At 37.5% G+C, this 26,226-nt stretch overlaps 2 protein-coding genes across 4 annotated transcripts; both read right to left on the bottom strand.

Annotated features, from left to right (window-relative positions):
- Positions 1 to 1,645: 1,645 nt before the first annotated feature.
- On the bottom strand, positions 1,646 to 7,144 carry LOC139119370 (long-chain fatty acid transport protein 2-like). Its single transcript, XM_070683158.1, has 4 exons — positions 6,681 to 7,144; positions 5,751 to 5,939; positions 5,367 to 5,464; positions 1,646 to 2,706 (listed from the first exon to the last, which is right to left on the bottom strand). Exons 2-4 carry the CDS (start codon positions 5,876 to 5,878, stop codon positions 2,399 to 2,401), a joined length of 534 nt encoding a protein of 177 aa, XP_070539259.1. The 5' UTR covers positions 5,879 to 5,939; positions 6,681 to 7,144; the 3' UTR covers positions 1,646 to 2,398.
- Positions 7,145 to 8,672: 1,528 nt separating this feature from the next.
- LOC139119368 (long-chain fatty acid transport protein 5-like) lies at positions 8,673 to 21,573 on the bottom strand. 3 transcript variants are annotated; one of them, XR_011548909.1, is made up of 5 exons: positions 20,975 to 21,573; positions 19,537 to 19,747; positions 18,606 to 18,763; positions 11,976 to 12,100; positions 8,673 to 9,581 (listed from the first exon to the last, which is right to left on the bottom strand). XR_011548909.1 is itself a non-coding variant. In XM_070683156.1 (5 exons), the coding sequence occupies exons 2-5, from the start codon at positions 19,615 to 19,617 to the stop codon at positions 9,318 to 9,320; spliced, it is 510 nt and encodes a 169-aa protein (XP_070539257.1). In that variant the 5' UTR covers positions 19,618 to 19,747; positions 20,975 to 21,573; the 3' UTR covers positions 8,673 to 9,317. The 3 variants fall into 3 exon arrangements, 2 of the variants coding, with proteins under 2 accessions (XP_070539257.1, XP_070539258.1); XM_070683156.1 differs by having other exon boundaries at positions 18,606 to 18,645; XM_070683157.1 differs by having other exon boundaries at positions 18,606 to 18,645; positions 21,365 to 21,573.
- Between the last annotated feature and the right edge of the window lie 4,653 nt (positions 21,574 to 26,226).

Raw genomic sequence — 26,226 nt, 5'->3', positions numbered from 1 at the left:
AATGAGAAGAGGGTAAGTGTGTTTTCCATGGCGAGTGAGGGAATATGGGATCCGGATGTCCCAATGAACGGGCGAGAGGATTTACTGCAGTGTGAGCGTATGTGCGAATATCTTCCATTTTCCCTGCAAGTTTTGATTGTGCCAAATTATCATAGAGCAATATCTTTACATGTCAATACACCTCTCGTCACAATTAAGAAAAAATCAGCCTTCTGACTGTCGCTGGAGAAGAGAACATTTAAAGGACGCCATCAGTAAAAACCAGATATGAACTGAACATATTTACGTGTTTCGGTACATGTTGCTGTTGTTTGTAACTTGACACTTTTCTTTGACATTGTTTCCATGACTTTGAAACTTTACGACAATTGTCATGGGAGAAGATCGACAGGGGATGAAAACGGCACTCCACCAGTTGTGACGCTGCAGTGCAGTGTACGATAACTTTCTCCCTTGGCAAAAGCAGCACTTTTACGCGACACAGAGTATTTCATATTAATCAATATTGTTCAGTGCGTGTATAAACTCGATGTTGAGTGCTCTAGGTAAAGGGGAGCCAGGATAAACAAACGAACAAACAAGCAAAAACAATACCATTAACTCAACCAAACAAACAAATAAATAAAACTGTACAAACAAATATAGAAACAACAAAAACCAAAACAAATAAACAAGCAAAAAAAACAAAAGCAAACAAACAACAAATAACAAAAGATCAAAATATTATAAATAACAAATAAATAAACAAATAAACAACAAACCCACACAAATAAATAAAGGCATAAATATAAAACAAATAAGCAAAGAGAAAAATAAATTGAATGAGAATTCAAATAAATGACCAAACAACACATCAATACATTCAACATGCGATGTCTCTTAAGACCTTTAAGGTGTCCCTGACTTCAAAGATGTACCCATGCTAAATGTCCAGCTGCAAACTAAAGTCTGACAATGCTTAACGTATAAATGTTAGACAAAGCAGTGCAAGTGTACCATATTCTTAGAAGTAACTTATACTTGACAGGTCACGTGGCACATTTTTGAAGTCAAACAAAATCCCTTCAATTACGTATGCGTAGTTTGATTTAGAAATTATCCGGGGACAGTTTTGAGATCATGATGTACCGTTTCCTTCAAATCTATTTTCTTCATGCAATACGAAGAAAAGGAAGTATACCATAATCCGTTTTGTTACTCATACTTTCAGGTAATCTAGCACATTTTTGAAGTCAAACATATTCGTTCAAATACCTAAAGGAAGTTTAGTAAAGTGGAGGCAGTATATCATCATCAGAATTTTTGGGACACCTTTGAGTTAATTGGAACACTTTTAGAGTCATATTTATTCTCTTCAAAAAATATTGGTCGAAGGTATGGAAATGTATCATAATCCTATCAGTAAGTGACATTTTACAGGTCACCTGGCACTTACTTGTAGTCAAACAATTCTCTTCCATCACTAAATGTAGTTGGATATAGCAGTTGAAGCATTTCCATCAGAATAATCCGAGGACATTTTTGAGATCATGAGGACACTTTTAGATCAAATGTATTTTCTTAATTCAATACCACATGTCGGACGAAGTCAACAAAGTGTCCTATGGTCCTCTTAGCAAATATACTTTACAGGTCACCAGGCATATTTTTGAATTAAAACACATTTATTCATTATGTAAAAGTATTTGGATACAGCGGTGGGAGCAAATAATCATCACAATTATACGGAGACACCTTTGAAGTCATTAGGACACTTTTTGAGTCATATATATATTCTTTTCAAAACGATATTAAATGTCGGACAAAGCCATGGTAGTATTCTATAATCCTATTCTTAACTGACACTTTACAGGTCACCTGGCATGTTTTTTATGTCAAACACATTCCTTAAATTAGGTTAAACTAGGTGGATATAGCAGTGGGAGCGTATAATCATCAGAATAATCTGGGAACACCTTTGGAGTCAAAGAAATTTTTTAAAATCAATACTACATGTTAAACAAAACCGTGGAGGTGAACCATAATCCTATTAGTAACTGACACTTTACAGGTCACCTGGCATAATTCTGAAGTCAAATTTTATTCCTTCAATTACGGAAAAGAAGTTTGATATAGCAGAAGAACCATACACTCATCAGAATTATTCGGGTAATCAACTTTTATACCGTTAAATTCACTCGATTCACATTTGACATATATCTTTGCTGCATAGCCTAATTACATTTATTCATTAACTATGGGATTTTGATAGATATCGGCCGTGCAGGTGTCAGCTGCAGTTTAAGCGTTGTTATGCTTACTTTTGGCAATGCGTTTCTTTTGCGTGAACTGTTTTTTGTTAATGACCAGATACTTTTGTGCGACAATGTGCGACAATGCTATGCGTAGCTTTGTTTGCTTACAGTTTGGCTTTTCCAGTTACGATGTGCAAATATGCTGATTCGTTCAAAGGTTTGTATGTACGACCAGCGATGTCAATGTAATACATCTTATTTTTTATTTCCTCCGGATTAAATCCTTGTTTAATGAGATCTCCTTTCTTGTACTTGAAGGTTCCCGTTTTGTCAAGTTTATCCACCATACGTAGAAACCGTGGACAAGCATACATTGGTAGTGAGGTTGTTACATGTTTGTAGAACTCTGAAGGCTCAAACGTTTCTCCATTTTTCAGGACGAGAGAAGCCATACCAGCACGACCATCTTGACCTGGAATGGAAATGTAAATTTGACATTTCTCCATCAGAACACTTGATTTGATTATCAAAGTGATATGATCTAAATACAACAGAGGTATTACTAAATAATGCATATTATTAAAGCTTAGAATCTTAACTATTATACAAGCGTTCTGCATTGCCAAAAAGGTTTTCTTATGCGTAAATGGAGACTTCCAGATGGCTTAGTTGATGATGATTGGGCAATAAAACATTAAGTTGTTGTTCAAAAGTCCTATCTTGCTGAAATTCCCGGGGCTGGTCATTTAGCAGTCAGGAATCACTATTTCTCAGTCATGTTTTGGCCCAATCCCAGGAAGGATGTAGCACATTTCTGTAAAACTTGTCACACATGTCAAATGGTAGGGAAAAATCAGACCATTCCAAAGGCCCCTTTACAGCCAATTCCTGCATTTCAAGGACCATTCTGTAGGATACACGTATGCTGTTTTGGGCCCCTACCCAAAACTAAATCAGGAAATGAACTCGTGTTGACTATAATGTGTAAATCCGCTCGGTTCCAAGAATCCATACCATAAACATAAAGGCAAAAACTACTGTGATGCTTTAGTCAAATTCTTTACTTTATTTGGCCTTCCTAAATCTGTCAAGTCCGATCAAGGTTCGAACTTTATGTCTGGATTTTTTCAACAAATAATGAAGCAGTCAGGCCCTAAGCAGTATAGGTCCTCTGCCTATCACCCTGAAAGCCAAGCTGCTCTCGAGCGTTTTTATTAACTTTGGAAAATATGATCAGGACCTACTATTTTGACACTGAGATACAGTGGGATGAATAGACATCAAATCAGGTCCAATAATCGTTATCATTCAAGGTAAACTGTGAAATTTACCAGGTCCAAGGAACATATAGATGATGACAAAGGCAAAAGAAATGCATTTTATTCCCTTGCTGTTCGCGAGTTAATTCAATTGGCTCTTCGTTTTATCCCCTTTTTGCTTGTATTTAGACATACAGTCTGAGGGCAACTTAGAAATTCCTATATGACGACAATGATTGTGTGAATGTATCTGCATTATGCACAGAAATTTCGTACTAGACTTTCAAGGGCGTTTTAATGATCCAGAGAAAATCTTTAGCCATTTCAGTGGTCAATGGCTCTTTAACATGATAAAAAACCTAAAAACGCAAGTTCGAACCTGGGTAAAAGGTTCTTGCTCTTCTTCTGGTTCCTGGCAAGCCACTACTGCCCGTTACTTCGCTCCTTATCTAATTGCTAAGAAATTTAGTTTAAATTACATCTTGAGAACTCCTGACAGGCGAAAACAAAAACAATTAAGTCACATAAACACGTTTGAGCCATATTATAAATGAACACTCCTAGTACAGTAACACAACCTGTCAGTGCAGTCAGTTGAAACTATTATGAGGGTAGTAATAGTGAAACTGGCTTCAGTGAAAATACTACTTATTCAAAGCAAGGATCGGCCCAACTCAGAAATTCAGATATCCTAGTAAATCTTTGGTAGAATTTGGCACATCTCTAGCCTTCACAACAATAACTGGTAGTAGAATTGATCCACGAATATGAGGAAATCTTGTCCAATTTCTCCACCATTACTGAGCTTACTGAAAATGAAATTAAAGTTTGTTTTATTAGAAAAATGCTAACAGACATTTGATACACTTAGAGCAATACTTCAAAGCGCTCTAGTCTTGTCTGCACCAGATTTCAGTTTGCCATTCAAATTAGCTGTAGATGCTAGTGATGTTGCTGCTGGTGCTATTTTATTACAAGATAGTCATGGTATAGATCATCTTGTCTACTACTTTTCACGCAAATTTAACAAATCCCAGTAAAACTACTCTACAGTTGAAAAACATGTTTATCTTTGATATTAGCTTTGCAGCATTTTGAAGTTTATTATATTTATTCAAATCTGCTGACAGTGGTTTGTAGACATATCAAGGACAGGGACGATTTGATTGCCGTCTGTCTCTCTTGCATTTAGGGTATATCGTTGTTCATGCTTTTAATATCTCATTTGTACAAAGAAAATTTTCTTTGACAACTTGTGTTTTTTGAAGAGGGTGTTTTATGTAGATTATTCTCCTCCATGACCTTAAGTTTAATTAATCAAGGTTAGAAATGTTTGGAAGATCATATTTACTACAAGTGAAGATGTTTTTATATCTGTAATTGGCATATTTATAAAAATGATACATTGTTTTGTTGTTCTCTGGATAGAATCATTTTAGTGTAAATACTGAACAGTGCAGATTTTGAGTTAGACGAGTTAGGCTATTTGGGATCTTGTCAGTGTTTACTTCTAGACCTTCACACTCACGTTTGATTTGCTCGGTGAACTCTCCACGGTTCTGACAAGCCTCAGTTCAGCAGCCAAAGAAGGACTTGTTCACTCATCAATGTGCGTGGACTAAACTCTCTGGAGACTAATTTCTTAGTTATGTGCTGTCCAAGCTAAGATAGTGTACTTTTTATTATTTTGTATTTTTATAAACTCCCCCAAGGTTAAGTAATTTGTTTTGATACGTTTATTTTAAATCAAACCGGTGACACTTCAACACCTTTTTGTCGAAACGAGAGAGAGAGAGAGAGAGAGAGAGAGAGAGAGAGAGAGAGAGAGAGAGAGAGAGAGAGAGAGAGAGAGAGAGAGAGAGAGAGAGCATACCTGGAATTTGAATTCCGTAGACGTTTGCCTCTTTGATAGCAGGGTGAATTCCAATAATTTCAGCCACTTCAGTGGTTGAGACGTTTTCGCCCTTCCGCCTGTTGTGATTCAGAAAAATAAACATATACTAATCTAGGGTAAAATATTGTAAGAATTGAGTTTGGTTTGATAAAAACTTTCTGATCATGTGTTGTCGAGAATTATGCCCTGTTTGTCGTGAATTCAGTGATTTCTAAATTGAACAGAAATTGCTGTTTTTATTGCACTTTTATCATTGCCGATGATAAGAAGTGTGTCAGTGTCACGAGACTATGTTTAACACCAATAGCCACGCGAGATCTCGAAAATTATTATGCAGCACAATCAATGGCATAAAGGGTGTACCTGAATGTGTCGCCGATTCTGTCAACAAAATACATGTAGTAGTCTTTGTTCAGTACCATAAGGTCACCCATGTTGCTGAAAAGGTCGCCGTCCTTGAACGCATTTCTGATAAGCCTTTTTTCAGTCATTTTCTTTCACTGTAACCATCATAATGGCCTCTGGCAGGAGCGAGCAGCAAGCCAGGCTCACCTGTGTTTGAAAATATAATCATTTTGTTCTACGACGAAACACTTATCATGCAGCTAGCTACTGACCACAAAAAGCTAAATGCATTTGTAATCAGCAAGAATGAGTGACAAAAGAAGAATACCCTTGCAACTTGTCATGTGATCGGACTGCTCACATTATATAATGTCAACCAGATTCTCCCTACATGCGATCGATAAAAATCAATCATGGCGTTGGTGAAAAATTTGCTTTGATAGTTCGACTTTTATAAACTTACTTCGGTTAACATCTTGCATTGTTACTTTTCTAATATAACTCCGGGTTGAAAAATTAACAATTAGCAGGACTCGATTGGAATTCTTGTGCCAGTTCCAACTATATAGTAATTTGCACGTAAAGCTTTAATGAACGATGAAAACATGTTTTTCTGCGATGCGAATAGGGAATTGCCGCAAACATCCGTCCTTTTCAAACAAACTGTTAGTTTCTTATAAAAACATTCTTTATCTGGTAATGTGATTGTCATAACTATAAACTTAAAGTATGTAATATATTGCCAAAGCATCATTGAATCTTCTACGGGCTACTTTGATTTCAAATGAGAAAGTGTTGACATTTGGAATAAATAGGTGATCGAGCATCTTGAAAAGACAACCACTTTGGGACATTACAGGGGTTTCCGTGCTGTGAAATAGTACTGTACATTTGCTTCAACCACTGGTCTCGTTGAAATTAGGTGGATTTGATGTCAGACAAACTCACCGATACCGACAGGTATGCACCATCCGTTCTTGTCACGTAATGGTAAAGCCGTTTCAAAGTCATATTTGACCAAATGAAAATCAAGAGAGCGCTGAAACGAAGATACGAATAGAATGCATGTTCAGTAGTGTCAAGATGTCTCCTTATAGGGACGGTCTCGAATTCCTGGTTCTCGCATGAGTTCTAGTTTACATTGAATATTTACATGGTATAAGTCCTATCTTTCATCAAAATGTTAATCACTGGTAAATGTGCTCTTTAATAAAGGTGATCGACAACAGGCCTCTTTAACAAAGTCCTTCTCCGATCATCCCTTAAATCTTATTACGTATAACCCAGAAATACACCATGAGAGGGGGGGGGACAGAAAGCAAAATTACGTTAATTAGATCACCAGCGAAAAAGTTTTTTAGTGTACAATACAGCTACTGGGTTATACGTAATAAGATTTAAGGGATGATCGGAGAAGGACTTTGTAAAAGAGGCCTGTTGTCGATCACCTTTATTAAAGAGCACATTTACCAAGTGATTAACATTTTGATGAAAGATAGGACTTATACCATGTAAATACACTAAAAAACTTTTTCGCTGGTGATCTAATCAACGTAATTTTGTTTTCTGTCCCCCCCTCTCATGGTATATTTCTGGAAGTTCATATGTCGATAAAGGTCCGAAAGATGTTGCATGTGATGTATGAAATTTAGCGGGCCGGGCTTTTCACTCTGGCCGTCGTCTTGGTCAGTTACTGTCGTTTAGCTACAGCTTAGGTTGAGATCATTGGGGAGGCTTTACTATTATTACTTAAAAATCCTATGTTATCACATTTAGTAAAATCCCGAACTGATATCAAGGAAGATTCTTCAGATTTATTACAATTTTCAGGTTTTTTTCGTGTTTGGTTCGGCCAAAAATCATTTTAGTGCATACTTCAGCCCTATTGGCATTATTTCAATGTACTCCTACATATAGATATAATGGAAACTAAGCCGATCAGATTTAGGTAAACATTATTATAATGACGCGATGCGGTGGCATGAATGTAGATATAAAAATAATTTATGGCATTTTACATGATTACTATCACACTCTATCATTTTTTCATTGATAAATTGTCAAACTTCCAATCTCCCCGGCGAGATTAGTCATATGTCGCCAACTGCATGCCGATAAGTCCACAATTTTTATATTTTGTAAACATTCGCTATTTGCTGTGTGTATGCTCAAGGTCTTGAAGTTAGGGGTTTGTTATTTGAGTGTAATTTATCCACACTTTATAAAGACCGCGATTCAGCTGAACACTTTGGACTGTGGCGTTTTCAAGAAATGACTTGGTGCCGTGTGTTATGAGTCCGATCCGCATGAGATCATGAATTTATCGACTGGTATATTTGAGTGCATTGACTCTTAAATTGATATACCTTTCAAACATGTTATTGAGACACTGGCTATCGCATTTACAGATCGGACATGTTGCACTTTGTTTACTCGTTAGTGTCGAATGTAAACTCTTACCTACATACATTTAAAACGGCCCCAGTTGTTTGTCTGCGTGGCACCAGCCAGCATTAAGTCTGTATGGTGTCATCGACTCCGAACTTTCTGACTGTTACAGCAAGTTACTAGAATTAAAAGACTAGGCCAGGCAAATGCTTTTCTATCACTATTCTCACATTGGCCATTGTCGTCATTGTTATTGCACCAGACTACTGATGCATTGCTAATGGGCTGTTTCGCAGTTGAGCCATGGTCTCCCATATGTACAATTGATGTGGCCAGAGCTATATGTCAACTGAATCACTCCTGAGTTAAACATCCAATTTTCAAATCTGCCGACCAGCGGCTGAACTGTGGCTTCCTTCTCAGGTTTCAACAACATCAATCAATATCTCGATGAAAGCTGTGGATCTTTACCGGGGTTCTTTAATTGCTACATGTTGACTTGCTTTTGTTGTATTTAAGATTTCAGACAAGTTTAAGTAACAAATATTTGTGCCCTAGTACTCCAGTTTTCTTTACTTTTCATTTGGCTTGGATCTATCCGGAAAATTTGTCAGGCCTACCTCCAGGCCAACTTGAAGAAAGATCCTTTTAGATGTTTTTCAGACTTGCTTGGGTTTATATAGTCAGTACTGGCTGGTACATTCAACAAAAATGCTAACATTAAATAAACTTTTTCGTAACTCTTTTAAACATAAACTTTGTACACATCACGGTTAGGTCTTGACAAGAAGAGACTTTGGTGGTTTTATGATTAATTGAGATTATCTGCCACACTTCATGTCATCTTGGTTTTATTCATTAGTGCCTGAATTAGTGTACACTTTGCAAATGCTTCAAATGGGATTCACTAGAGTGGGCAGATTGCAGAAAGAAGTAATTGAAAAACCTTACTTTACATGATGCAAACTTCAGGAAGCCATTTCGTCATTATTAACTGATCTGAAAACAAACTGACAGTTTTTAAAACAGCCGTGGAAAATGTCACCATGTTTTAATATGAACAACTGACAGTTAAACAGGTCTCATGATTAATACGCAGTGCGAGAAACCAACAATCGCATAAGCTCGAATTGTCCTAAGTTTCGACAGATGTATTTAATGAGAATAAAGCGCAGCAGTACACACTTCTGCCCTTATCTATGATGAGAATGACATGTGGAATTGGTCAATTACAGTGGCATATTCATAGTTCGCACTGGTACCTGCCTTTACAAACGGTGAAAATTTTCCAATCACAGCCGGTGTGTTATCGCTGTTAATTGTGAAGAAACGTCCCTCTGTACAGCCATAAAACTCGGCAATAGTTAGAATAGAGTAGCGACGTCTGAATTTTGTCCAGATGTCTTGTCGAAGTCCATTTCCCATAGCAATTCTTATGGAATGATTCTTGTCTTCCGGTGTCTGAAAATAGGATTAACACAAAGATATATACAGCACGGGATAAAATAAGTAGATTTGATGAAAACCATAGTTCCAGTAAAATACCTTTGCATCATCTCAGAGCAGTATGCGGGAGCTCTATGAACCTGCAAGGATTCTCACTCACATCCGTAGATAAACTTAGGGAGCGTGTATTCATCATGACCGGGTTGGGCCGGCAAAATACAGATTTGGGCGGAGATCATCTAAAATTTGAAAACAGTACAAGAGATTTTATCTTTTTTTCAAACAGAATAAAGGGGTTACTTGATTTTTAAACATTTCCACTTTGTCAACAAGCCTTGTTTCAGTGTACAAAGAAGACATTCAAGGAAATAAAGGCGACTCTCCGCATGCTTTCATTCTCTCAAGTCAGTACACTATATTTGGAATACAAGGACATGCGTTTTCTCTCTTATTACATTTTTGTCTTGGTTAGTCTACAAAGTCTTGTCTTACCACAGCTTTTACAAGCACAATGAGAATGCGTGGCAGATTCTTTGCACGGTGTGGCTGGTTAGGAGCAAGATATGAGGCATGGCTTAGCATATACCATACATACTTGGACCCATATGTAAACAAAACACACGTGATACTTGACATAACTTGGGTGATTTTTACTCCATTGTCAATCTACACTACAGTAAGTAGGGTAGCATGTTGAACGCAAAAACTTACTTCAGTTTCCACAGTAACAACCTCTTAGAAATTCAAGAAGTGTTTACCCATGAGACATGGCTTAGCTTATACATTTTACATTGGGCCCATATAACAGAATATATACTATACTTGACACACATAATTTTACTCTATGATGGATCTTAATGAAAAAAAAACCACATTTATTGCACTGCAACCATACAAAGTTTTAATTTCTATAACCTTCAAATAAAAATGTAGGAAGTGTTAACCTTTGAAACACAGCTTTGCCTTTACTTTATAAATTGGAGACCCACATGAAAACATATATTTGACACGGACTATGTTTCCTCAATGATGGATACGTTTCAAAGTAAGGTCTATTAGGATAATACATTTATTCAGTATATCTCTTTGAAGTGTCAATATCAACAGGCATCTTATAACGTTTTTAGACGTGCCTACTTGTGAGACATGGATTAGCGAACACTTTATAAAGTTGAGGCAATATGACACGAAAGACACGATAGCTGACATAGATGATATTTACCCCATGATGAATCTGTATCAAAGTAAGGTCAATCCAGGATGATACGTTTATAGCACTATATTTGTTTTAAGTGTCAATATCAACAGTTATAATCCAAAAACGTTTTGGAAGCGTTAGCTATGAGACGTGGCTCATTAGTCAATAGCCTTATGCATTGAAAGCCATGTGACACTAAGCATACAATAGTTGACATAGAATAAATTTCTCTATGTCGGATATTTTAAAAAGTAAACTATTTAGGATAATACATTAAGTACACTATGTTCCTTTGAAGTTTCTGTATCAACAGTTGTTAATGAAAATTTGGGCATACTTGCTCATGGGATATGGCTTACCTTTCACCCTATACATGGTCCAATATTGTGCAAACAAATTGATAGTTGACTCAAATTATTTTACTTCATGGTGCATATTAACTGTAATGTATCATCTGAAGTTGCAATGTAACAAGCCTCCTACTAAATATTTGAGAACCAATAAGCTATATGATGCAGGCTGACTGATAAATGCGTCTAAATAACACGAAACATATGATGGTCTCGATGTTCTTGAAATGCAAAAATATGTAAAATTTCATATAAACCTAAATAAACTAAAAATAATCATATCAACAGAATGATTTCACTCCAATACTCATAGCTTATTGCCATATATAACTGTAAATTTGGACTATTCTTTTTCTGATTTTTGCAGCGTGCGTCAGTAACAGTTTATGTGTTATTAGCCACAGCGTAAAGAAATGCTTTACTCTAAGCTTGTAGATATCGCATGTATATCTGTATCCTGTGTTGTTGGTGTTGAAATTCAAATTGAGGTCCAGGCTTCAATTTTAATTATCAACAATAATAGGCAATGCGCACGGCACAATGAAAAGTTCGACTGACACTGCTGGGTATTTGAAAATGCTATAGGAAGTAGACCAAGAAGCTGTAGCTACTAGAACGAACAAATTAAAGTACTAAAACTATGCAAAGCAATCAATTTCTTAAAATTTCCTCATGCAGAGGCGGAGAGGATCATCAAATTTTAGCATCTTATAAGATGGCCATCATTTTTAGTGAGTAGGAGGATTTCTGTTATTTTAACAGAGGCGCGAGAAGAATTCACAGACACGCCCTGATTATAATAAATGAATGCTCCTCCTTTATGTATGTGAATGCTTATTGAGTGAATAAAATATATCTTACCTCGGGTAAAGTCAGCAGATACCGGCAAAACTCGCCGATATACAGGAGGATGGTTGCATTGTGACGTCTACAGTCATCCCAACAGTTGTGAACGGAGAACTTCTTCGCAAGAATGACTGTTATACCTTTTATAAAACGCAGATTTCAAATATTCATAAAACACAAAGGAGAAACTCCCAACAGTAGTTTCAAATATGAGATCAAATAATACATCCATTCGCAGATCCATCCATAGAACCATCCATCAATCCTGCCATACATACATACATACATGTATGGGGCGCCGAATGTAAAATAATTAGTTTACACATTTAAAACGTGCATTACTTATCACATCATAGTTCTGCCTGGATACACATACACACACACACACACACACACACACACACACACACACACACACATAACACGTACACACATACAATTGATACACACACACACATACATACATACATACATACATACATACATACATACATACATACATACATATATACATACATACATACATACGTACATATGTACGGACGTGGGTACATATGTACACATCACACATACATACGTGTTTGTATATGTAGACACATACGGACATACAGATATATACGAGTTAACGTACACATGGTATCTGTGAGAATACACGCGTACGAGCACATATACATTCAGTACAGGACATCCAGACGACATTGGTGAAGGTCTGCTCATGAGACATATACCAACACAGGACGCACAAACTTATACTCAAACACATTCCCACAATTACTACACACTGTCAACGTTGGCGACGATACGTATCACGGCGATACATAGTACATGCAGATTTCACAAACACACGAGTGAGTTCAGCTTCGCGACACACATGTGAGCTTCGCTACACAAGTGAGCCTACACACATACAATTCAAAGATACAGATATCACTGAGACTGAATGCGCATGCGTTGAATAGCGACGCATACAAGTGAAGTTTCTCAAACACACAAGTGACTTCAGACACACAGGTGACGGGGGGTCCCACTCATATTCTAGGAAAATGCTCTGCATAACATGCAAGTGAATTCAGACACACGAGTGACAGGGGTCCCACTCATATCGTAGGAAAATGCTCAGCCTGTTTATGTTACCGAAATTGAATACATGTGCGTCTTTGTGAACAGTGGCGTATGAGTGAGATTACTCAAACACACAATTATTGCAAGTGAGGTTCACAGCATATGAGTATCCGAGGGCCTACTCATGGTTCTTGGATCCGGGAAATGTCTTACATCTGTGTCGTTCATCTACTGTCTATGATTTAAGTGGACGAAGAAATAATAACAATCGCCTGAACTTAACAAATGTCTATGTGTCGATGTGAAAGTAAACACTATGTTTTGTCACAGAGCTTCGGCTGGTGGTACGCATAATTAAGACCGCGTTCAAAAAATGGTGAGGGGGCTGGAGGAATTCAGGGGGGATTCGAAAATTTTTGGGGTAGTCGAGGGGGACTTAAAAGTTTTGCTCTGCCTGTAGGGGGACCTGAAAATATTTTGATTCCCAACAGTTTGATGTCGTCGAGTGGTTCTAATGTTAGTAATAATTAAACAAAACCTAGAACCGTTTTGTTGCATAGTATGTCTTTAATTACAATGCACTGCACACATAGGGTGTGTTGGCAAGCTGAATACTGGACAACTCAACATGCTGTAGGGAGTAGAACAAGAACGCAATTGTATAAACTGAACAAAAATATTGTCAAAATAAAAAGTTAATACAACTACTGCCCTGCTACTACATACTGGCAGTGACAGTGATATATGTAGCTCTGACTCTGATGTAGTAGAAAAAGAAAATCCTCCAGGCTCCCCCCTGGAAGTAAATTCTTAACAGTCCCTAAAAACAACTTTGTTTCAAAGGTCAATACACTTAACAAGATTAGTCGAACGTGGCTAACAACAAACAGGAAATCTGGTCACATCGCAAACACAGTTCGCTACACCCGAATTTCATGGTACGGCATTCTTAATCGAGGAAACACCGTTGCCCCAACAGATCTTCGCCACCAACGCGCTCTAGGGCAGGACCAGGCATGTCTTGTATGCGAAGGTCAACGGACCACCGTGACCCTGCGATTGCAGACGCACATATCAATTTGCAATAATTCTACACAATCGTATACTGCTTGCTTGCAGGCCGGCGCGCCAGTGGACCAACTCTACATTGTAGTATATACGGACAATACTACGACGATGTATATGATAAACTCCGGCACGTCCCGCAATACTATAGCCACGTCCTGGCTCCGCGAACTGTTCTGGCTTTCGGCCCTTTCGAAAATCTATATCACAGCAAGATACGTCAACATGAACATTAATCTTGCGGACTCGCTATCGCACTTACGCGAAGTCAAACATTACTTCAAGGCCGTGGACATTCTTAGGGAGCCTTCAGTAATTACAGGGGGGGTGGGCCGGGGGAATTTCGCGAACACCTGTACCGTAAATTGTGACCCTCCCCACTATCCTCCTGTCTAAAATGTGACCCTCCCCCTTATCCGACATTCTAAAACTTGACCCTCCCCCCCACCCACTGCGGTATTCTCCCCGGGAATAACTAAAACAGTATCAGCTAATTTACATAACAATTGGTTCAATGGTTATGTTAGGGACAAATTACATAGGGGAGGGCTGGTGTTTTTGGAGGGACAGTCGCAATTTATCACACAAAAATTGTTGAAGAGATATGGTCTACATTTTAGGGAGGGTCACCATATTGTGTGCAACTATAAGAAGGCAAGATGTAGCTGATTTAGTGCTTCATCCAAAAATATCAAATCATACGTGGAGTCTATCAGGCAAATTATTGACAATTTACCCCCACAAAACATGCTATATCTGTATTTTATATATGTTTGATAATGTATTTAAATGTACTTTGCTTAAATAGGGAAGTAGTAAAATGAACATTTGTGTACAAGAAATTGATTTCTGAATTTCATCTAAAAAGTTGGTTCAATATCCATGGTGTTTATGATGAAATTATGAAGTTTTTTCCAATACAAAATTAGATAAATCTGTGCATTTATGCATGCTTGATTATTGATATAATTTTTCTTGATTAGACTACAGTGGTTACAAGTCTATGGTTGTGCAAGAAATATGATTTTGGAATTTCACCAAAATGTCCATACACTATGCATGGGGGTCTATGATGAAACTATGAATAATTTGTTTTCAGTACAAAATTAGATAAATCTGTGCATTTATGTATGCTTGATTATTCACATTATTGTTCTTGATAAGACTAGAGAGGTAACAAGTCCATGGTTGTGCAAGAAATTTGATTTTGGAATTTCACCAAAATGTCGATTCACTATGCATTGGCGTCTATGATGAAACTATGAATAATTTGTTTTCAGTACAAAATTAGATAAATCTGTGCATTTATGTATGCTTGATTATTCACATTATTGTTCTTGATAAGACTAGAGTGGTTACAAGTCTATGGTTGTGCAAGAAATTTGATTTTGGAATTTCACCAAAATGTCGATTCACTATGCATTGGCGTCTATGATGAAACTATGAATAATTTTAATTCAATACAAAATTAGTTAAATCTGTGCATTTATGTATGCTTGATTATTAAGATTATTGTTCTTGATTAGACTAGAGTGGTTACAAGTCTATGGTTGTGTAAGAAATTTGATTTTGGAATTTCACCAAAATGTCAATTCACTATGCATTGGGGTATGTGTGTGCGTATTTTGTTGGTGATTTCCTATTCAGGAAATATCACACAGACAATCAAAGTTTTGGCCATAATATCAGCTTCTGTCAAAAGTGACCCTCCCCCAAGCTAGGTTTATAAAAAGTGACCCTCCCCTTGAAACTGTTTTCTAAAAAGTGACCCTCCCCCCAATTCCCCCGGCCCACCCCACCCTGTAATTACTGAAGGCTCCCTTACGTACTCGTGCACTCCACCCAGTACTCAGGCTACACCCCATTACTCAACTTGCTACACTAATTATGCAACTAGAACACCAGCTACCAAACGAAGAAACACACCAGTGTTCCCAACAAAGCCCGTATATGAGAACACAAGCAATATAAACAGCAATGTGCAAAAAGTGTAAACACATAGAAAGGACAAAACCCATGGAAACTATTCCCACAATAATGGATCACCGCATACATAAGAAATCCAAACATACGCGATGCACTGATACAGGCCAACGTCCACGGCATTTTTGTATTAGGAACAAGTCAATGAACGGACGAACACATGATGATCCAAACATAAATATTCTGGCTTCATCGCTAGAAGAACAGGAGATCAACAATATCGACGTGACATAAAACAAAAAAGATATACATATATCTTAGGCGACTGAGGAAGAGACCGCTCTGGTTTTGAACCGTGGTGATAAAAAAGAGTCAAGGTTGTCAAAGACACATCTGACTACACCCACGTCTCGCCATGGCTTATTTTAAAATTAACGATTCGTTTGTTAATTTTCACACTAACAGCCAAAACATTTCAGACACTAAACACACCAAAGCACATACAAGACGAGATGAGTGATGTGTGAAGCCACTTTCCCTTTATTACACTTCAATTTCGGTAACATAAATAGCTAAGCATTTTCCTACGATATGAGTGGGACCCCTGTCACTTGTGTGTCTGAATTCACTTGTATGTTATGCAGAGCATTTTACTAGAATATGAGTGGGACCCCCGTAACCTGTGTGTCTGAAGTCACTTGTGTGTTATGCAGTTTTCCTAGAATATGAGTGGGACCCCCCGTCACCTGTGTGTCTGAAGTCAGTTGTGTGTTATGCAGTTTTTCTAGAATATGAGTGGGATCCCCCCCCCCGTCACCTGTGTGTCTGAAGTCACTTGTGTGTTTGAGAAACTTCGCTTGTATGCGTCGCTATTCAACGCATGCGCATTCAGTCTCAGTGATATCTGTATCTTTGAATTGTATGTGTGTCAGCTCTTTTGTGTAGCAAAGTTTACATGTGTGTCGCGAAGCTGAACTCACTCGTGTGTTTGAGATATCTGCATGTACTATGTATCTCCGTGATACGTATCGTCGTTAACGTTGACAGTGTGCAGTAATTGTGGGAATGTGTTTGTGAATAAGTTTGTGCGTCCTGTGTTGGTATGTATCATGAGCAGACCTTCGACCATATCTTCTATATGTCCTGTACTGAATGTATATGTGCTCGTGTATTCTCACAGATACCTATGTACGTTAACTCGTGTAAATATGTATGTCCGTATGTGTCTACATATACAAACATGTATATGTATGTTTGTGTGTATGTATGTATGTATGTGTGATATGTACATATGAACGTACGTATATGTATGTAGGCCTATGTATGTATGTATGTATGTATGTATGTATGTATGTATGTATGTATGTATGTATGTATGTGTATCAATTGTTTGTGTGCACTGTTATGTTCGTGTTATGTTTATGTATGTGATTGTGTGTGTGTGTGTGTGTGTGTGTGTGTGTGTGTGTGTGTGTGTGTGTGTGTGTGTGTGTATCCAAGCAGAGACTATATGTGATTTGTAATACATGATGTTTTGAATGTGTAAACTAATTATTTTACATTCGGCGCCCCATATACATGCATGCATGCATGCAAACATACACAACATACAACCACACATACATACGTACTTACATAGATACATATGTAACGCCCTCCCTGTAGAGATTTTATCTCGAAGCGTCCCTCACGTGGCCAAGGCATTTGAAGGTCATTGACTTAGATCGTACGAGAAGCAGATAAGAGATAGTGTGATAGTTTAATTAATTATTGGTTAAGATTTCAATGAGAACAATCGAGAACGGGATATTCCATGGTGTGATCTTATTTAATCTTAAGAAACAATCAAAGACTGGCGGGAAAATTACCACGTGATGACTTTTGTAATTATGTAAGTTTAGAGAATTAACTTTGTAGAGAGCTTAGACTAGATACACTTGAGATAAGACCTTTGATGGTGAACGATGCGGTCGCCATATTGCAATAAAGTACAAGGTTGTGTTAAATCGACATCTTGGTGTGTCAGCTTTAGTTACTGAAAGCATTACGATCAAGACTGGTACCTAACTCGTAAATTCCCCTAACTACTAGCGTGACACATAGATGCCTGGATATATAGATACATACATAGACACATATATAGATACATACATACATGCATGCATACTACATACATACATACATACACATAGATAGATAGATAGATAGATAGATAGATAGATACATACATACATACATACATACATACATACATACATACATACATACATACATACAAAACACATACATGCATACATACACATAGATACACACATAGATACATACTTAGATACATGCATACATACAGAGATACATACATACATACATAGTACATAGATACATACATACATACAAACACATACATGCATACATACACATAGATACACACATAGATACATACATAGATACATGCATACATACAGAGATACATAGATACATACATAGGTACATAGATACATACATACATACATACATACATACATACATACATACATACATACATGCATGGACAAGCATTTTGCACTTATGTAAGGATGTAGTCTATAACACACATACCGTGCTTCAGAGCGGGCAAACACCGACCATCATTGCGGAACTATGATATAACGGAAGTGAAATGTACAGACGATCGTCAGGTCTTATTTCTAAACTTGACATCAAGAACGTGTTCATCACATGATGTGAATAGGAAATCCGAACAGCCTTCGGATTGCCTACAGACAAAAGCAAATACAGCCCGATATACACTAATAATGTACATCTGTAACAATATTTGGATCAAGTTTCACATCTCATGGTGTTCTCTTCAGTGAACGGTCATTTATTCAACACATTAAATTTGCTGGTAAAGCAGTAACTTTATAAAGAAGAAATGAAATTGTATTTCTCCATAAATATATGCATGGGAATAACTCTATGGGAGGTAATTGTCATGGTATTTTGACCAAAAGGTTCAAGTGACGGGCAAAATCCGCGATTTACGGATGACAACTCATATCGGCCGTTTTTGCCACCAGGCCTAGTAGACTGGGCTCGATGAAGGGGAGGCAGTGGTCCCCATTTATTCACAGTAGGGAGAACGAAACAGAAATAGGAATGAAATGGTTCTCTTAACAACAAGCTTACAACGTTCTACCAAATGAGCCCTATCTCGTTGCAACCATCAGAGGTGTGAAATACCTTGTTTATAATGAAAAATGAAAGACAGGCAATCTTCGGAAAGGCGAGAACAGTTGGCTGGGTAATACCGTGCTTCATGTAACTTTTATTCGTTGAAGATCCTGCTAACACACGCAATAAATGACCGACGAAATGTACATATTATTGTAGATGTCACTGCAGCGTTTGTGTCATAGCTTGAGCCGTTTAACCTAAATTGCTCTGGAAGAGTAAATTCATTTTAATGAACAACTACAATGAAAATATCAAAAGTCACATACATATATGTACAGATAATAATCTAACTTCTTACATTCTAATGACCCACCTGTAGTTCCAGATGTGAAAATGAACATAGTAATATCTGTTGGAAGGAGTTCATCGCGAAACTCTTTTGGGATGGGATCATTTGAAGACGTGCTCAGCTCATCTTTATATCCTTAAAGAATCCTCGAGCGTTGCCATGACAAGTCCACACATCGATCCGTTTTCTGTGAGATGTTCAGCAACATTCTGGACGGCACTCAAGAGTTCGTTTTCTACAGTGAAATGATCAAAAACCGACAAGAATAGTGTTACAGATTGATTAAATATTATTATTATTATTATTTCAGATATAATTATCCATATACAAAAACAGATAAATAAAAAGTAAATAACAGAAATGGAGTTTAAAAATCCAATTATACCTGTGAACTATTAATTTTACTGGGTTAACGTTGAACGATTCTGTCAGAATTGTTGTAATGCACCCATGTGACTACACTTCAAGTATATTGACAGACATAAATGCACACTTCATTTTTAGCTCACGTGACCTTATGTCGCAGCGATGTCTGTCTGTTCCTCTATCTCTGTCTGTCTGTTTGTCTTTCTGTCTGCCTGTGTGCCTATCTGTCTGTCTGTTGGTCCGATATCCAAAAAACCGCTAATTAGATCAGAATCAAATCTGGTACATAGATTCACTTAGTAAATGGCAAGAATTGATTAGTTTTCGGTGGGTTTGGCCTGCATACTTTTTGCTCATTTGCATAGTTAATGATTTTAGAAAAACAGGATATACATTGAGAACGACTGCACACAATTTGATGAGATTTGCTACAAATGTTGATAACATTAACATATATCAGCTGTGAATCATATTAAGGGATGACATTAAATATAATTCAAAATTTGCATATTTAATGGATTTTCCTAATTGGGATGTTTATCTAAATTAACTTGACTAAATGGAACACATGAGCATTTTCAGTTCAAATCTGGTTAGGCTTTATATTTTGGACCCTTAGGGGCACATTAAATCCGTTGATCGAGAGTATGAGTATACAAATGCCTTTCACTAACAATATCCATTACATGTTCCCTGCAGTACAGCTCGTCTTGAAATGAATAATCTTTGGAGGTCAATGGTTTTATGATCAATCGATGGCCAAGGGGAGTATCTGATATGTTTTGACACAGGGAATATGCCCCTCTTGCACTTGGCCATCGAATTGTTGATAACGTCTAAAGAAACGCTACCCTTAACCTGATTTCTGAACTGCCAAAAGTGTCAGCAGTGATCGATTGCGTCAATCTCACCGAAGAGAGCGCAGACTTTGAACCATCGGCATGTGATAGGGTGCAAAAAGTAGATGCCGTACAACAACCAAGTCTATAACCATTCATCTTACTCCCTAGAAACTTCTGATCCCACAAAATTCTGATTCATGAGACAAAATACAACTGAAGATTCACACTGAGTCAATAAACTATACTATACTAACCATGTCCTACAACCAAAAGCTTCGCTCGACAGACGTCGAGACAGTGTCTTATCAAGTCACCCCGCAGGTTATAATTGATGAGAGAGCAACTTATCCCCAACTTGGCAAAACCAAAGAACATCCATAAATACGCTGGTTCGTTGTACATAACATGGCGATTGTATCTCCGAGCTTTAGTCCCTGTCTGCCAACAAAATTTGCAAATTTATTTGACATACGATCAATGTCTTCATAGGTATAGATAGTGTTATTGTATATGATGAATGCCTTGTACGGTTGCTTCTTGGCTTGCTCGGTGAGTATGTCAACCACGAAATGCTTCCGTTTCAAATGCTCTGCTATTTCACTGGAGACACGGTTTGCCCTCATTGTTTTCCTGATGTCACTCACCCAGTAAGGGTAAATGTAGTTGAGAAGTCCCGCTGTAGCTATTGTACCAGCGGCGATGATCTTACTACCCCAGTTGAAGTCTCGTGAAGACATAACTTTGTCCTCAGGTCTCTTTCATGTATCCTGAAGATCAAGCCGCCCTCGCCGATATATGGAGACGGTTTGCTTAATGTAATAGAGTCAACGATATGTGTCCTTACACTGCACTCCTAACCCTTGATCTTTAACCTTTCAACCGTAACAGAGGATTGAATTGAACCACGAGCGTAAAGTTGGCGTCATCCTCATCCTCACCCTCAGCCTCAGGTGACCTCTCTAGCTGACGCTGAAAATGACGCTACTCAGCGTCAGCTTCAGCGTCGTATCAGAAGATTGCCGAAGTTACGCTACCCGATGACGGATAAATGATAAAATTCGCCCATAACATAAGAAAATAACAACTCCATTCTTCTCAACTTTCTTTTGAATCGTAAAACTGGTTCGCAGGTAATTTTTTATCGCTAGAATAACTCATACAGGCTATTTTTTTGGAAATGTTCGTAATTTTCAGTCCATGGATCCGCGGATACGTTTGTTGGTATCCTCTCAACTCTTGCGTTGAGATTATCCAAAAATTGGTGCAAAAAGGGTATACATGGTCCGAAATGTGTAAAAATCGCTACTATGAATGGCGATATGACAGCCCTAATTATTCAGAGGACATATAAAACAATTAAAATGTAAAACTGTGACTTGAGGCCTGAAAAGTAAAGGTATTATACATATAACCATTGAACTTTAAGGGCTAAGAATGTTGCGTTGTAACTACATCGTGAAAAACGGATATTAAGAGGAGAGGTTACTAAATATTATGAAACACAAACCCCACTGTGTTTTGATTAACATTTACAGTGATATGTAACTTGGAGTACATTTTTAAAGTCGTTTTTACACTTATAATTTTCATCAGACGCATTCGGGAATAATCGGATCTGGCGCCGGTGAAGCTGACGCTGTAGCGTCATCCTCATCCTCATTTTCGCGTGACCCCTGAGGCTGATAGTCCGTGGGCTTGAGGGGCCCACCGTGCAACCCCCTATCCCTACTACTTGGGTATTTTTTTGTTCTTTAGGACCTGCTGAACAAGAAAAAAGATGTTAACATTGGATATTTTGGGATACACATACCTATCTTGGCTGGTTTTTGATTTGCATGTACCGCAAAAAATGGCGAAAAATGGGTAGGGGTAGGGGGTATTATATCCTCCCCTACATTCAGTAAACTAGCATGAAATAGCACAAATTATACAATTTTCTGTCCTCTTATCGCATATAAAATCACAATACATTTTTATCTTGTTCATGTGATTAGTTCTTGCAAAAAGGTGGCAGCTCCAAATATCATGATAATTCTAGACTCTCATTTCAGGTAATTCAATACTTTCTGTTACTTATTTTTGAGAACAGTGGCAGTGACTCACTTGCAGGTTTCTTATCATTTTTTCATTATTTTTTTGCTGGTCAACATTTTGTATTCAAAAATTCCTCCATCCCCCGAAATAAAATTGGTTTATTCTCCCATGAAGTGTTTTGGGTTAATTAGATATTGTAACATGATTTTAAACAGATTTGTTTTCAAAAATTCCTTCAACCCCTTCTGAAATCAAATTGCTTATTCCTACAAGCAAAAATAAATATACTTTTGCATTATTTGTTAAAGTGACTTCATAGATTTACTGAAATCTGTTTGTGTGTGTGTGTATTCTTTTATGCAGATTGCAGAACATATCCATAGAGAATATGGCCACCTTCTTACAAACTTGGACATGGAGTGGCTTGATCCAGTGAGATTTTCCGCAGTAATCCTGACAAGGGAGCCCCACTGGATAATTGTTGGGGATTTATAGATGAGACTGCCAGACCCATGTCAAGACCATGGCGTGCCCAAGCAATTGTGTTCTCTGGTCATAAAAGAACCCACTGTCTAAAATTCCGGGTGAGAATGCTTCTTTCTCTATCCATGTAGTATATGACTCTTTGTATGGTAATATTTTAGAGTTGGAAAGTTTTGTTTTGCATCACCTCAAACTGTACAAGGTATGTGGATGGACACATTTATTACCTTCAAGGTTTACTTTTAAGGATATCCCCTGTTTAACATTTTTTGACAAAACTTTGGAACATATTTTTCACCATATATCCAAATTATCTGTGTTGTTGCGGTTACTTGTAAGAACTTTCCCTTTGGAGAATCAGAACAGGAAATATATTTTTTTGCCTTCATATTTTATGACATATTCTCAAAACAGGAACTATCTTTTGTCTTTAAAATTTATGACATTCTGAGTCAGAGAACAGTACATACTGAGGGGTTGTTCAGTTCAAATATGCTCTGTTTTCTAATAAAAATCCTAAAATTATGTGCATATGCTTGGCATGAGTCAAGGGCTAATTATGGTTTCATTCATGACTGAAAAAAAGTTTGTGTTTAATTTCTTTGCAGTCAATTCTAACCCCTAACGGACTTGTCGCTCATATGTTTGGTCCTATAGAGGGAAGTCGACACGATGCCTTCATGCTTGGGGAGAGTGGAGTTTTGCCACAGTTGGAGCAGATGCAAGACCGTGGTGAAGTGCTGTGTGTCTATGGAGATCCAGCATATCCTCTTCGTCCTGAATTAATGGGGCCATTTAAGGGGGCAAATTTAAATGAGCAACAGAAGAATTTTAATAAAGCTATATCAGAAGTACGTGTTTGTGTTGAATGGGGATTTGGAAAAATAGTATGTTTGTTTGCGTTTGTTGATTTTAAGAAAAATCAGAAACTTTATCTACAACCAGTAGGGATGTATTTCCTTGTTGCAACCATGTTATCCAATTGCCACACATGTTTATATTGGAGTGAAACAGGTAATTTTTTTGACCTTGTACCTCCTACTCTTTAAAATTATCTTCTTCATCATTAAAATGTCAAATGCGCTTGGGGTTATGGGGAAGAAGCGTATTTTGGAAGATTCTAAGAAGTTTTAATAAAAATAAGTTTCAAGATTTTTAAATTAGAGTGCCATTGAAGATTTCTTTGTATGTCTGTTTTTCAATTCATTGAGAGAAAAATTTTCTGTCTATTAAATAAGAAATTAATAAAAAAGTTTACAAGTAAATTCATTTTGGTCTTAAGAATATTTGGAAAGTTTGTCAGAATTTATACTTTATAGAAAATTGTAATGGTTGAGATTGACCATAGTTGATAATAGTAATAAAATTGAATTTAAAACAAATTATTAATTTGTGATCTTTTTTTCGTGAAGACTGGTGGTAAGTTGTCCGTCTTTCTGTCTGTCTGTCTAAGGGAAAGCTCAGTTTTAGACTGGGGTTGATGGGTGGGGGTATTTATTAAAAATTGACCTACCCCGATTCCTAGCGATCCAAAACACACTGACAACCCCCCGATCATTTCCAACACACAGTGACCCCTTCTACCACCACCACCACCAATATTGGAAACACTGTGACCCCATGAACCCAACAATTCTCCCCCACCCACCAACCAACCAACCCACAACAAAGAAACTGACCACTCCCTAAATATGTGTTTTAGTTATGGGTCAAGGTCTGAATGACCTTGATGATGAATCCATCCTGAGAGGCCGAAATGTGGGAAAGGAGAGGAATTGCCGAGAAATAGGGGTCAGGATGGAATCCAAAGCCCAAACGAAGGAAGTATGACTGAAGTGACCCCCAAAAGGAAGGAAGGAATTTAAAATGATGTTAGCAGGGGGGTTCCCGCACCCAAGGGATCACCGCGGTGGTGGTACAGTCTGGGGGGAGGGCGTCCTAGGGGACAGGTAAACTGTGTGAGCCCAGGTGGAAACATGAATGGAACGAAGACGGGGTGTCTCGCGCCCAAGGGATCACCGCGGTGGTGTACGGCTTGAGGGAAGGGGTCCTGGGGGACAGGTAAACTGTGTGAGCCCAGACATGAACCCAGCGGCTGAATGAATGAATGAATGAATGAATGAAAGAATGAATGAATGGGAGCGATGAGACAAAGGCTTGATGATGTGGTGTCGTATACAGACTTTGCTGATTGGCTGGGGAAGGAGGATTGATAACAGTCATGGTAGAAGAGCTGATTGGCTAAAGGAACGAAGTGAAGATGTAGGGAAGGTAGACAGCTAGGTGTAATCACAAAACACATCTGTGATAAAACACATATTCCACTTAGTTTCTCAACACAATCACAGTTGAGACCCAAAACAAAATTACTGGGAAATTGGCCAAAGTTAGGAGTTACAGTAGCTTTGAATGGCCAGACCTTGACCTTTACATGACCTTACTGATATTTCCATATATATCCACATATGCTTGATGCTAGTATATGGGCTGTGTTTAGATTCTAAAGACTGGGCATTTCATTATGCTTTTGAGGATGGGACAGTTGGATAAAAATACTAAAAAAATAATTAAAATCAGTTACTAGGCTTTAAAATAGTAAAACAAGAACAAATCACTTAAAGACAGATGTGCATCCAATAACTTTAAATTTTTTTTTTAATTGAAACCAAACACAAAGCATGGATATTCCAATAATTATTAATATTGAATAGGTAAGGCATCTTTTAATTTCAATATAATTTAAAAACATTTTTAGTAAAATTTCAAATAACATAAAAATTTAACCCTTTTAGCGCCAAAGTCAATTTTTGTCATCCTTATAAAATATACCTAAGTCAATTTTTGTTACATTTTTGTCAAAATTATGATAAAAAACTGTTGCCAATATAATGTTGAGTTCATTTGCTCCAAAATTATCATGAAAATTACAGAGAAGTTCATCAAAATTTGAAAAATGTTGCACTAAAATTTTGGTTGGAAAAAATACAAC

This window comes from Ptychodera flava, chromosome 19 (assembly GCF_041260155.1).
Source record: "Ptychodera flava strain L36383 chromosome 19, AS_Pfla_20210202, whole genome shotgun sequence".
NCBI classification, from domain to species: Eukaryota; Metazoa; Hemichordata; class Enteropneusta; family Ptychoderidae; genus Ptychodera; species Ptychodera flava.
This window is presented reverse-complemented; position numbering and strand designations above follow the sequence as displayed.